At 35.7% G+C, this 14,565-nt stretch overlaps 1 protein-coding gene across 1 annotated transcript; it reads right to left on the bottom strand.

Annotated features, from left to right (window-relative positions):
• Positions 1-1,432: 1,432 nt before the first annotated feature.
• Positions 1,433-2,588, bottom strand: LOC113451867 (vomeronasal type-2 receptor 26-like). The gene is made up of 2 exons (XM_026723262.2): positions 2,569-2,588; positions 1,433-2,328 (listed from the first exon to the last, which is right to left on the bottom strand). Exons 1-2 carry the CDS (start codon positions 2,570-2,572, stop codon positions 1,433-1,435), a joined length of 900 nt encoding a protein of 299 aa, XP_026579047.2. The 5' UTR covers positions 2,573-2,588.
• Between the last annotated feature and the right edge of the window lie 11,977 nt (positions 2,589-14,565).

Here is a 14,565-nt window from a genome sequence, read left to right as displayed (position 1 = left end):
CCAATGGTTGATTCAGATTGCTGCCAGCATCCTAGGTATCAACAAGAATCTTCTTAAAATGTATGTTGTTTTGAGTAGCACATTTTTGTCATTCTAATAAATACAGCAAAATACTTAGGCCTTCTGAAACATTTTGGGATTTGGCTTCTTGAAATTCATTGAAAGCAAGAAACAAAACAGATATAAAACCACTGTTAGACCAATATCTTTAAGGAAAATTTGTAACTGCAGATTTCTCTCTTTCTCCTCTCTCTTATACACATACACATAAATAAACAAACAACAGGTGAAAGCAACAGTGAATTTATTTCTAATATTATTGCTTTTACCACATTAGAAAAATCCACATTAATCAAAATGAAAAACCATAGAGGGGAAAAAAACTAACTTTATGCAACAATCTCAGATAGCAGAATGATATGTGACCGAAGGATTCTGTATGAGAGTGATATCACAATTGATATAAGATGGTAAAGATAGGGCATTAATCCTAAATAAGGGCAGTTACATGAGGGAATCTAAGAAGTAATTCTCCATCACAATCTTCTTCCAAACTCTTTATTCAATTCCCACAACAACATAACTATGCTTCAAGGGGGACTAGTATTGATTGGTTCCTAATTTCTGGACAAACATCTTATCCATAACACCAACATCTGGGCCTTAACCATTCAGATTTGGAACAGTAGTAATTAGTGGGTATTTTCCTCCTTTTTTTTTTTTTTAAAAAAAAACATACTTCTGAAGAATATTAGGGTGGTTGGCAAGATAATTTTTAATCAAATATATTATGAGGCTTATGGGTTCCAGGAGACAAATTCCATAAGTAGGAGACAACTGAACAATGTAATATTAAAAACCAATTTTTAAACACAATTATCTTCTTGATTAGCTATTCCCATTTATTCTTATTGGAGCTCAGAATAATGATCTAATAGTTCAAAAAGAAAAAATTCATGGAAACTCTCTAAGTCCTAAAGTTAACTTGGAAATATAACCACAGCTAATGCTTTGAAAGTAGCCTTCTTGTGTGGCTCTACCTCAATATCTATCTACACATCCTGAAAATTATGAAAAAGTTGTTATAGAAGAGAAAAATGTCTGAATGTTAAATGAGAGTTTGCAGTCACACAGGTTCTCTGTATGTTTATTTTTCCAGTAGTGTTTAATTTCCTGGTTTGTCTTAATTTCATGGGAATCTTGATGCAAAGCAAGAGTGACATGCTAAATTATATGTCATAGTTTCACAGACTGAGTGTAATAGGGACATATATCTGTGTCCCTATATATCAAGGTATTCTCTTATAAGTCACATTGATATGCTGATATGAGGAAATAACGCAGAATCCCCAAAGCACCCCCCAAAACCAAAACCCTTTATATTATATGGGAAATAACCAATTTATCTTCATTCAAGATATAACTATCAGTTTTATTTTTTTATTAATTGCTCCTTCTTATTCAAATCAGATCTCAGAATAATAATATAGCACTTGGGAGAAAAAATGCAGCCCAGCAATCCAGTGGCTGAAGCCAAAATGGAGAAGATCTCCACAGCAACCACATATTTTCCCTTGGTGCTCAAATAGGTGGGAACAAATGACACCCAGACACTGCAAAAGACCAACATGCTGAAGGTGATGAATTTGGCTTCGTTGAAGCTGTCAGGTAAATTCCTAGCCAAGAAGGCCACTGTGAAAGTGACAGCGGTCAAGAGCCCCATAAAGCCAAGGACAGTATAAAACATTGTGGTTGAACCTTCATTACATTCCAGGACAATTTCTTCAACCATGGAGTGCATGTCTGAATCTGGAAATGGGGGAGACATTGCCAACCACAATACACATATGGTGAACTGAACCATGAAGACAGATAGGACAATAGTGTGGGCCATCCTTCTCCCCACCCACTTCCTCATTTTGGAGCCTGGCTTTGTGGCCATGAAAGCAAGAACTACTATGGTTGTTTTACCCAAAATACAAGAAAGAGCTATAGAGAAAGTGATGCCAAACGTAGTTTGTCTCAAGAGACATTTTACTCGATCAGGTTTCCCAATGAAGAGCATAGTGCAAAGGAAGGAGAGCAGGAGAGCAATAAGAAGTGTATAGGTGAGGTTCCTGTTATTGGCTTTGACAATGGGAGTGTCCTGGTGTTTAATGAAGATTCCCAGGACCGCAGCTGAGATGACAGAAAAGGAGACTGCAATCATTACCAAAGAAATACCCAAAAGCTCTTGGAAAGTTAAATAAGTTACAGTTTTTTGAAGGCAATTATCTTGACCCTTGTTTGGATATTGATCCTCTGGACATGGGAAACAGTCATCTAAGTCTGAGGAAAAAGAACAAATAAAACTGTTTCACAGAACCATGATAGGTTTAAGCATGAAGAATTAATAGCATACTTTATTTACTAAGATATCATGACTTCATATTATTTTTTGAAAATAATATACAAAATACACTAAAGAATGCAATCTATCAGATAAGATTTTCAGACACCATAATACTTATACTTAATAAATTTATATTTATTAAATTATCCATATATTCAACATATTCCTTTGCTTACCCATTTGGTCAGCTACCTTCCCATTTGGACACTGTCTACAGTCATAACAGCAGGATAATCTCCCTTCAATTTTTACCTTGCTGGAGCCAGAAGGACATTTCTCATTACAGATAGAAAGAGGCATTGTCTGTTATAAATAAAATGAGATTTCTTTCATAAGAAGAATGTATGTGTTGGGAGTGTCCATTTCATCAATTATACATACTCAAACTCTTCCCATCCTCATCAATCCTTACTGTCCAATTTCACCTTTTCCTTTTGTTTAAAATTCATTAAAATTCAGTTCAGTTCAATTAATTTGTTCCTCAATCTTCAGCAAGTAGAAGAGGTGTGAACTTCAACTGCCAGAATTCCCCAGCCAGGATGTTGAAGTTTGGAATTGAAGTCCACACCTCATAAATTTGCTGAGTTTGAGAAACAAGAACCTGCTGTTTTTGATCTGAAATATTCATTTTTAATATATATTTGCATTCTATTTTATCATATACCAATTTATCTGATTGCTTTGTCTTAGCTTATCTCAATTTCATTGCATTGAACTCAATGCTCATGCACTGATATGCTCAATTGACTAATTGCAAAATCCAGTACTACAATTACTGAGATGATTTTGCATTGGAGATAATCAAAGGTTATGGGCATTTCAATTTTAAGTCACTCATTTATATTTTACCAGTTTATGTTCACATCACATATAAAAAATATTGAGACTGCTAAATCCAAAGGTTGTTGTCGTGATAGTCATTTAATCATTTACTTCTGTGGATGAATGAATATGCGAGTTCTTAAAAACTGAAAAACAAGACACACCTGGTTAAATACAAGGGGCCAAACAGCATCGACGGTAGAAATGGTGTGGAACTTGTCTGGGGGAGCCATGGGATCAATGCTTCCAATTTGGACTCTAAGAAAGGACTTGTTTGGAAATGTGACCCAATTGAAAACATCAAACCCAGTTTCAAATTCTCCATTGGGGCCAAAAGAAACCTGTTCTCCAGCACTGTTGTTAAAAGAGACTTGCTGCAAAAAATGGTGGAGCTGAATGAAAAATCAAAGTAATATAAACATTGACTGGATTCCTTGAAATCATATGGAGAAATCTCAGTTCCTTCTGTTTTGCTTACAGTCAATGGAATTCCACTTTTTCATCAATATACACTGTTTTTAATTGAAAACAAAATAAATAAAAAATAATTGAGAACGATTTAAATTTGAAATTTTCTTCATGCTATTGATTGACAAAGTTTTTACATTTGAAACTGTTAAATATACAGGTTGTAGATTAATTAAGATCCTTTACATATTATTTCATACATAAAGTACATACTCCGAGTTTTGCAGCATTAATTCAGCTCCAGAAAAATAAACACAGATGGCTTTGTTTATTTACAGCCCTTATAAATATAATAAGTAGGTTTTTTAAACCAGTTGTAAATTTTTCCAACATACAGCAAACTCAAACAGAAACATATTGCAAGTCACTTCAGCAGACAAGCAAATTAGTATCTCATTTACTTCAGTTCAGCAGGCAAGCAGAAGAAAGAAGCAGTTCATTCCAATAGACAGATTCAGAAGTCAATGGCTGCAGAGCGGCACAGCTTAACATAGAGCCATGTCTAGGCTACTTCTAGTTTCCATTTCCATCCTAGGCTATTTCTAGTTTCAGTTTCCAAATTGTCCCCATTGGCTGATTTAGTTACCATGCCTATTCATTGGCTGACCTTGTAACCAAGCTCTATCCCAGTTCATGAATATACAACATAAGTTATATATTTAAACTTTTTCAATATCTTCATTTCATTTTCAAACTTCATCCAGTTTTGTATGCAAGATCTTTGTTATTCAGATCATTCAGATCATATTTGAAAAATAATGATAGTTTTTTTTAAAAAAATCTTTTCTTCATATAACAAAGCCAATTATTTGTAAAAGGATGGACCATGAGGGGAGGTATTTCATAAAAAATATGAAATACAAATAAATAAATATTCTTTCATTTTTTAACTGTCCAAACAAGAAGGAAATGAGAAAAAAAAATCCAGATTACAAATTAAGCAATATGGTATACGCAGTAGAATGCTTTGAAATATGTGGAGATTTCTTCATTGGGGAAACAAAACAACTCCTTCATAAAACATGGCACAACATGAGAAAGTAAACCCTATGTCAAAATTGATCAGCTCTCTCTAAACAGAGGGGGAGGGATACCACATCATCTATCTCCAGTCTACTACATGGTCCTTTAAAGACAGTACTTTTATACCTGATCATCCTTTATTTTGCATTAGCAAATCTTACCTGCCACGTTGATTGAATGAAATGCTTCTTCCTACTCGGATCAAATTTTTGACCATCTTTGAGTTGGAAGGCATGCAAGGCCCTCAGAGCATGTGCCACAGCATAGACTGCATTATAGATGCTGTAACTAAGTCCACCCATGGTGGTCTCAAAGATAGAATTAGGAAGAGTGTCCAGCTTCTCTTCTCCAGTGCAGATCCTTTCAGCATTCTCATCTGAAATATCACTAGAAAATGAGCATTCAAATACATCTTTCCAGAAATCCCTAATAAACCCATTGTCTTTTTCAAAAATTGGGTTTTTCATCTGAATAAATTGGTGGAATCCTATTAGCTCTTTTGAATGAAGTGCAAAGGAAATTGCACCATGGAGAAAATCAATGGGCAATGGTCTTTGCATTAGAACAGAGGTGAATTCCATTTGAGCTGGCATGATCCAAACTTTGGCTTTTCTCTCCTTTGGAATATCATCAGAATCTAAACCAGCGAGCATCATCCTCAATGTCCCTATGTTTGCACTTTCACCATTCAAGATCACCGCAATGACTGTACTCCCCATGATTATTCTATATAATTTATCTGCTTCCTCCACCATTTCAGCAGTTTCATTACCATACATCACTTGGGGAATACATTCTGTAAAGTCAAAGCAGATTCCTCTCTCTAAAAACATGGAAAGACTCTTTTGAATGAACCTCTCTCTATCTTCCTCAAACTGAAAAATCATTCCAACCCAGATCCATCCAAAATGCAACAGTAAGGACAGGATTCCTTTATGTTGGTGGATCTCGTCAGGGAACATCCATTTTACAAAAAGTGCTGAATTGTCATTATATGTCAGGGGTGGTGATCCAAATGTGATCTAAGTGGGGAAAAGACACAAGAACCAGAGTTTTTTACAAAAAAATAAAAATAAAGGACGAATGCATATATTTTTATGTACTAACTGGGCCTGAATGGGTGTTCCAGGCAAGTTCCTAAAAATGTAATTTTTACCAAATAATGTCTGCAAATTTAGTACTGCTCATTAAGCAAAAAGTAGAATCCTTTCTTTGTAATCTTCATATCTACTAACTTCCTCATCATTAAATAATGCATATTTTTTGCTTCCAGAATCCTTTTCATAAGAGTGATTATCAGGACTCAACATTTGAAAATAATATACTTGTGGACTTTCCATCTTGCTCCATATTTTACTCACCTGGGGAAATTTATAGTTGCACAGAGTGGTTGCCATATTGAGACAGGTTTTTGTCTGGGGTCCTCCAATGATGGCCACCACATTTGTCTGGTCATCACATTTGTAATTTGGGATAAATTTATCTTTTGTAGATAGAAATTCCATTGTTAAAAGGTAAGTTGTATAATGCTCAGGATAGTTGGTAGCGATGTGGAAACCGAGGCTAACATTGTTCAAAATCCCAGAATTTCCATTAATGTCCTTTACAGCAAATGCCAGAGCCAAAGTGTGTTGGTAATTTTGGGTGAGGAACCTTCAGTGAGAATTATAAACTGAATGAATATACTTCTGCTTTAGATTCGGACAGTAAATATTTTAAATATATGTGTGTGTGTGTATGCATAAACACACACACACATTAAAAATATCTATTGTCTGAAGATATCTACTGTCTGTCATACAGAAACATATACACAACACACACATACTTAGTATGTGCATATATGTTTGTTTGAACATGCATACATATATACTTACATACAAAAACAAATATCTGGAAAACCATAATTTGATTACATGATAGGGAATCATAGATAGGGTGGAGCAGTAAGCTAAAATTGAACTGAGAAAGCATTTGTACCCTGCTTTCTTCTGTATTTAAGGTTCTTCTTCTGTACTTAAGATTTTAAATTCATGATAAAATATCTCTTCCAGAATGAATTTGGATGCTAAAATAGTATTTGATTTCAGTTTTGTCTATATTTTGCCCACTTTTTTCTAAGAGCAGGAAGTCAGTTCCATTTTTCCACCATAAAATTGTAAGAACTAGAAACATTTCTCAAACACATCAGAGGACTTAGTGTTTTAATTTTTGGTTGAGATGAAATGTGAAGAAGCTTGGGATTATACTGAGGAGATTTCCAAGTTTTGAATTTTTCAACCTTTTTAGTGTCCTAGAAAGTTGATTTGTCTCAATTTAACCTCCAGTGATTGAACAAGCTGATTTTCTCCCAGTTATGGGATTAAAAATGGCTAACCATGGACACTGGATTAGCAACTGAAATATTTCAACAGAAAAATGGAACATTGATAATACAATATAGGTAGAAATAAGGAAAATAAGAAGAGGAGCTGGAGGAGTAGTAACAGGGGGATACTTACATGTACCGATCAAGTACTTCATGAGAAGGAAGGCTTTGGAAAGTGATCTCATTTGAAAGAAAGAAGACTTGATAAATAATTGAAGCAATGATTAAGTCTCCAGACTGATAATACTTGTGAATGACTGGAAGAGGACTACTGAGCTTGCAATTGTAAATAGGAGAAATTAACAGGGTGGGAAAAAAAGATAAAACTACGGTCCTGATCATAACCAACTCAGTGTAATACATAGTCATTATAGACATTAAAGAGCAACTGCTATGTTACCATTCAACCAAAGTCATGGGTTGGGCACTCATTTACGTTACTAACGATAATACAATGACGGTTATCTGGAATTAAGACAAGGATGTATCACAGATCAAACACAATTCCTTCTGTTTCTCCATGCAGGCAGCTCTTTATATTTCTGAGCAGATGTGAATGCTATGTAATGTCTTAATCTTAGGGTCATAATTTTGTCACTGTCTACTGAAATTCCCTTGAGAGATAGAGTAGAAGGAACACTGATTATACTTAATTAGTAATCAGTGCTATTATGTTTTCCCAAAGTACTGTCTTTGAAGAATATCAGAAGGAAACATGTTTACCACATCTCAGTACTCACTGAAACACTGCTATGAACCTTTGAAACTAATACACAAAGTAGAAAATGGTGCAGTGGGAGGTTATATCCACAAAGAAGAAAGCAAAATACAATTAGAAAGAAAAATAAACATGTCTGTTGAGGTCATAGTGTTCTCTCCTTTGTTAAATACAGGATCTACCTTATAAAGTGGTACGGTAAAAATTACTTAAGCTTTAGAAGGATTTACTGATCCCATATCGCATAAGCCTGTGCATTTTGTTAAGTGGGACCTAGCAGAAAAGCACTTTCTGCCCTGGCCTTATCTTGGAGATCTTTCTTGCTCTCAAGATGTGGCTGGCCCCAATCCAGTAATCCTTCTGGGAGGCCCTTAAAAGACCAACCAGAAAGTCAAATGTCCTGGGGATCATATCTTAGAGGGGATCCTACTACATCACGTTATATGACAGAAAATGATCTGTCTTGACATGACACAATATGATATTTAATTGAAATGCACTGTGTGTTATCCTATTTTGCCATTTAGTTTCTATCTTTGTAATTTAGTATGGAATAAATCAATAAATGGAAGTTAAAATCAAATACGAATCTACTTTTACAAACAACTGCTATTTTTTTTTGATCTTTTTTGTTCTTTTTTCTTTATTTTTCTTCTGCCATTTATAAAAAACAATAAGTAGCAATCTAATGGAGATTTCACTTTATAGTATGAAACAAGAAAGAAACATTTATCACACCACAAAACAATTCCATCCATTTTACAGTTATTTATTAAGGATTAGATAGCTCAAGATTTTCAGTCACCATAATACCGATTAAAAATTCAACCCCATTTATATTATTAAGTCATCCATATATTCAATATATTCCTTTCCTTACCCATTTGGTAAGTTATCTTCCCTTCTGCACACTGTCTACAGTCATAGCAGCAGGATAATGTCCCTTCTATTTTTACCTTACTGTAGCCAAAAGGACACTTCCCATTACAGATGGAAAGAGTGGAATTCTTTCACATGAAGAGCTTACAGGTTGGAAGTGTTTATTTTATCAGGTATATATACCCTAACTTTTCACATCCTCATCAAAACTAAGTGTCCCATTTCCCTATTTTCTTTTGTTTTAAATTTTAAAAAGAGTATATTTGGAATATTGCATCCAATTCTGGTTGCCACAATATAAAAAGATGTGGAGAGTATAGAATGCAGAGAAGGGCAACCAAGATGATTAGGGAGCAGAGGCTAAAATATATGAAGAACAGTTGCAAGCAGTCTTCCAATATCTTAGGGCCTTCTACAAAAAAGAGGCATTCAACCTATTCTCCAAAGCACCTGAAGGCAGGATAAGAAGCAATGGATGGAAACTAATTAAGGAGAGAACCAATTTAGAATTAAGGAGAAATTTCCTGACAGTTAGAAAAATTAATGGGTGGAATGGCTTGCTCAAGAAATTCTGCATCCTCCAACACGAGACATTTTAAAGGAGCAATTGGACAACTATTTGTCTGAACTGGTGTAGGGTTTCCCGAGTAAAGGGGGTTGGACTAGAATACCTCCCAAGTTATTCTGTTATTTCCCCAACCAGCATGCCCAAAATTAAACAGCTGTGGTGGTGGAAGGACTAAAACCACACCTTCTCCTTAATGATTTGCATTAAAGATTTGCTGATAATTCCCTCAGTCAACCCTTGCCACAAAAATGCCTATTAACTTAATGTTAGCCCCAACACTTTTTTTGTCCATAAGTCAACAATTTGGGGAAAACGCTTCTATGCAATTATTAAGTTGAACTGTGCATGATGCCTCTTATAAATAAATTCCTACTTAGAAACCTGCAATCTAATTACAAAGCAGTTTTCTGCATCATATTATTTTCCTCTTTTATTCATATAGGTTATATAATTTTTATAAAAATAATATCTCCTTCCCCCTTTTAATTATTTTTATTTATTTTGTTTGTTAAATTTACACACTGCCCTACAGCACATGAATGCTATCAACAGTGAAAGGGTGGTTTTTCTGCTTAATGTGAAATCATATTCCTTTACTTGGATTACCATAACTAGTTAGCTGGTTAGGCAGAAAGTCTATGCTAAAAGAATGACTTTCTGCTGCCTGTTTAATTTCTTTCAGGGAGGCAAATATAAATTTAAGTTTAAGGAGATTTCACCAAAAACCACGTTCAAGCCAATTTAAAAATAGTTTCACTCTGTTGCAACAAACGGATTCTTTCTATTAAGCTATGAGCATTTCTAGAGTGTCATTATGTGTGGTTAAAGATACCTGACTACTTCAGATGTCCTAATCACTTGTCCATTATAATGCAGCTCATCAAGGGCTCAATCCATAGAGATATTGCTTTACAAAAAGGACATACTAGTTTTCAAAGGAACAAACAAAAAATAATTCTATTTTGTTCAGGACCCAAATATATATCTAGTCACTTGAACTGTTAAGTTGATAGGATATCTTATACACCACAAATTGAGTTTATATTTAAAAGTAATTAATTCAGTTAAGTGCCTACTGTTTCCTATCTCTAGGATTCATTTCATTATATATCTTGCATTATTTTTTACCATATCCCATTTTATTTTACTGTTTTATCTTCTCTCATTTTATTGTATTTTACTGTGTCTGATCCTTATATTAATAATATGACCCACTGAGTAATTAGTAGAGATTACTACTATGGTTTGTACTGGGATGATGTTGCACTGAACTAAATAAATAAATAAATACTATTTCATTATTTCAATACTTAAACACTGATTATTTCATTACTTCAAAACATAACTTTTCTACCTCATCACCTATACCAATGATTAGATAATGATGTCTCTAAAACAATTTGTATAAAATAATTAATTTATCAATTGATTAATTGACTTAGATTTAGTTAATTTAATTGACCAGTATGATTAGGGATTAGTATAATTAATTGATTAGGCTGATTGTTACTTAGTGAAATTATTTGACTAGTGTGATTATTGTATTTTATTAATTAGTGTGATATTGGCTTTATTGATTATCCAAATATCTTGTTTCATTGAACAATTTTATCAACGTACCATCTCAACAAACCTTCCATGCCAGGAAAAAAATCCATTGCCAAACAACAACCCAAAGAGAAAAAAATCCCCACCAATGAACCACAAGACTCTGGCACATGCCTTATATGTAAAGAAACTCTAAAGCAGGGGTGTCCAACCTTTCACCTTCCCTGGGCCACATTAGAAGATGAAAATTTGATTTGGGCCGCACATAAAATAAAATAACAGTAACGATACCCGATCATCCCAAAAAACCATAGAAAACATAGTTAACATATTAAATTTATTTGGAAATAAAGTTAGTGAGATGTTTTTATTATTTATTAAAAATTATTTATTTTTTATCACGGTTTTTTTATCACAGTTTTTTTATCACAGTTTATTTTCCGGCCAAATTTTTTTTGGGGGGGACAAAGCTCGCCTGCCTCACGCCTACCTCCTCCTGCAAATAGCCCGGCTGGATGAGGCAGGACTGGAAGGCAGAAGCAGCAGCAGCAGCGGCGGGGGCAGAAGCAGCGGCGGGGGAAGGCTTCTTCCCCTGCCACCGCTGCTGCTTCTGCCGCCACCGTTTCTGCCCCGGCCACCACCCCCGCTGCCGCCGCTTCTTCCCCCGCTGCGGGGACAGTGGCGGCAGGGGCAGAAGCAGCAGCGGTGGTGGGAGAAGAAGCGGTGGCGGTGGGAGAAGAAGCGGCGGGGGCAGCAGCAGCGGTGGGGGCAGAAGCAGCAGGGGTGGCGGCGGGGCAGAAGCGGCAGGGGCAGAAGCGGCGGGGGTGATGGCGGGAGAAGAAGCGGCGGCGGCGGGGGCAGCAGCAGCGGCGGGGGCAGAAGCAACAGTGGTGGCAGGGGCAGAAGCGGCAGCGGTTACAGCAGGAGGTGGTGCTCTGACGCCGCCCGCCTTTTCTCTTGCTGCTTGGCCTGGCGCTTGCCTCGCCCTGTCTCGCGCCTGCCTCTCCTCCTCCTTCTCGCTGGCTGTGGCACGATGGTTTGGGTGGGCATTGGGCCGCATTACGAGGCGACCTGGGCCGCATGCGGCCTGTGGGCCACGGGTTGGACAAGCCTGCTCTAAAGGATAATGAAAATTCCACCAAATGTTCCCTAGGTGACAATTATGCTCACCATGGCTGCTTGGGATTACCCAAGCAAATGATTCAATTCCTAGAATCATCCAACCATGCATTTCTATATTTAGCCCTGTTGGGCTAAATTGTGGTTGTACATTGAAAATTTGTACTGTATATAGCTAGTCCTTACTTACAGTCTTTGGTAACTTTTGAACTGGTAACTATTCAAAGTTACAAAGGCACTGAAGAAAGTAACTGATGGCTGTTTTTCACATTATGACTATTACAGAATCCCAATGGTCATGCAATTGAAATTTGGATGCTTGGCAGCTGGTTCATATTTATGATGCTTTGTCCTGGAGCCATGTGATCTTCTTTGGGACCTTCTGTCAAGCAAAGGGAAAACCAAAACCTTCTGTCAATGGGAAAACCAAATTTACTTAAAAGCTGAAGTTCCTTACTTAACAACTGCAGCAATTCATTTAATAGTTGTGGCAAGAAAGGCTGTAAAATTAGGCAAATCTCACTTAAAACTATCTTGCTTCACAACATAGATTTTGGGCTCAATTGTGGTCATAGTCAAAGACTTCCTATATGGTCTCTTGTATTATGAACACTGCTCAGAATCACTACATGAGGAGGTGTGTTATAAGAATTTGATAAATAAATAAAGGGGACATTACAAACCAAATAGTAATTTACTTTTACAAATAAATTTCCTTTTCTTTTTCTTTATTTTCTCTCTGCCGTTTGTAAACAACAATAAATAAGAATTCAGTGAAGATCTCAGTGTAAAGGATTGAACTTAAGAAAAAAAAATTTATTGCCTTATAAAATAAGTTCATCTATTTCACAATTGTCAACCAAGCCACATTTAGCTTTAAATGTACAATTTAAACAACCCTTTATTCGTTAGCATTCCAGAAACCATAGTTCATATTGACATTATTTCCCCCTTATCTTTAAAATTTTAAATTATGTAGGTCATCCTAGGGTTAACTTTTTATAATTACTACTGGATTGATGCCAATGTGGCTGCTGTAATACAACTGAATATTTGCTTTTTATAACAAGACAATATATTTAAGAAGTAAAAAAAAAATGCAACACTCATCAATATAAAAAAAACAGCCTCCCCTACCTTTTAGCTTAATTCCAATTATGATTATGATATTTTATCTATTTTATTTTTTTCCAGATTTTGTTCTATTGTACTTTATTAATTTATTTGATTCTTTTTGTTAGATTTTATTGTTTTTTTATTTTTAATTTAAATATGGTTTTACAGTATGGAAGCTGCTTTGAGTAACCATGGGCGAACAGACAGCAATATAAATTAAATAAATAAATATACTTTATCCATTATCCATGAAATTCAGTCAATTAAATAGTCAAAAATGCATCACAAATACCATTGACTGGTGCTAATGGTTGATACGGGTTACTTCCAGCATCCCAGGTATAAACTAACTACCTTGTAAAGATGTACAATGTTCTGAGTAGCAGTTTTTTGCAATTCCGCTGGTGATAGTGCAGGAAGCTGGAATTTCTTGATGTATTTTGTAAATTTTTGAAAACGTGCCAAGTGCCCCAATGACAATAGGTATCATTGTTACATGTTTCATTCATAATTGCATAGTTTCAGTGGCCAGGTTGTGATATTTCATGGGGTTTTTTTGTTCTTTTTCTTGGACTCTGGCATCTCCCAGTACTGAAATATCAATAAATTGTACTTTTTCCACAACTGTAATATCTGGCATGTTGTGTTCCAAATGGCGATCTGTCTATATTCGAAAGTCCCACAAGATCTTCACCTTCTCATTTTTAATAACTTTTTTCACTTTATGTTCCCATGATTTTTCAAATACAGGTAAGTCCTATTTTTTACTGTTGAAAGGCTGGAAAATGCCTTTCTTCTGAGAGCTCGATTTTCCTGCTGGGAGAAGTCTGGTTTAAAGACAGAGACAACTGCTTGGAAGCGGGTTCCTTTTATTTTTCAGGAAGGCAAGAGATAGCAAGAAGTCTGCGTTCCTGGGGCTAGCCAACTTTGTATAATAAACCCCTGATTTTTATACCTTTTCTCCTTGTGTGTGTGTGTGCTTGTGTTTGTATTTCTTAAAGTTTTAAATCCTGTCAGGGGGTTGTCTTCATTTCCACCAAGAGGGTAAACTCTACGGGGTGGTTTGATTGGATTATCAGTTTCATCCTAATGTTTTCTTATATTTGTTTGGTGGCAATCTCCTGTCTGCTATGGAATTTATTTCGTGTCTTTTGTCTATTTGTTTTGCTGATTTGGCATGACCTGTTGTTTGTAAGGGATTCCTTTTTCTTGTTTTCCTAGCTTTCTTAATTACTTGACGTTTGTCTAGGGGCCTTCTTTCAATACCTTTTATTAAATCTCTTTTCCTATGCAAGTTTGTTTTATGGCTGGCCTGATGTTCCCTTTGGGCTTTTCCTGCTTGGGTGTCACCACTGTCCTCATGAAGTTCCCTTTCCACATTACAGAACAAAAAGTTGATTAATTTAGAAACTTAGTCGTGTCTAGCTTTGTATTCAGTTTGTGCAATTTTGCTGCATTTACATATTAAATGTGAAATGGTTTCAACTTTGTCCTTGCAAATGGACCAGCAGCCCCAGCAGCTGGGAGACTAATCATTCAGTTCA

The sequence above is a fragment of the Pseudonaja textilis genome, chromosome Z, assembly GCF_049901715.1.
Source record: "Pseudonaja textilis isolate UNSWEBS1 chromosome Z, rPseTex1.2, whole genome shotgun sequence".
NCBI lineage: Eukaryota > Metazoa > Chordata > Lepidosauria > Squamata > Elapidae > Pseudonaja > Pseudonaja textilis.
This window is presented reverse-complemented; position numbering and strand designations above follow the sequence as displayed.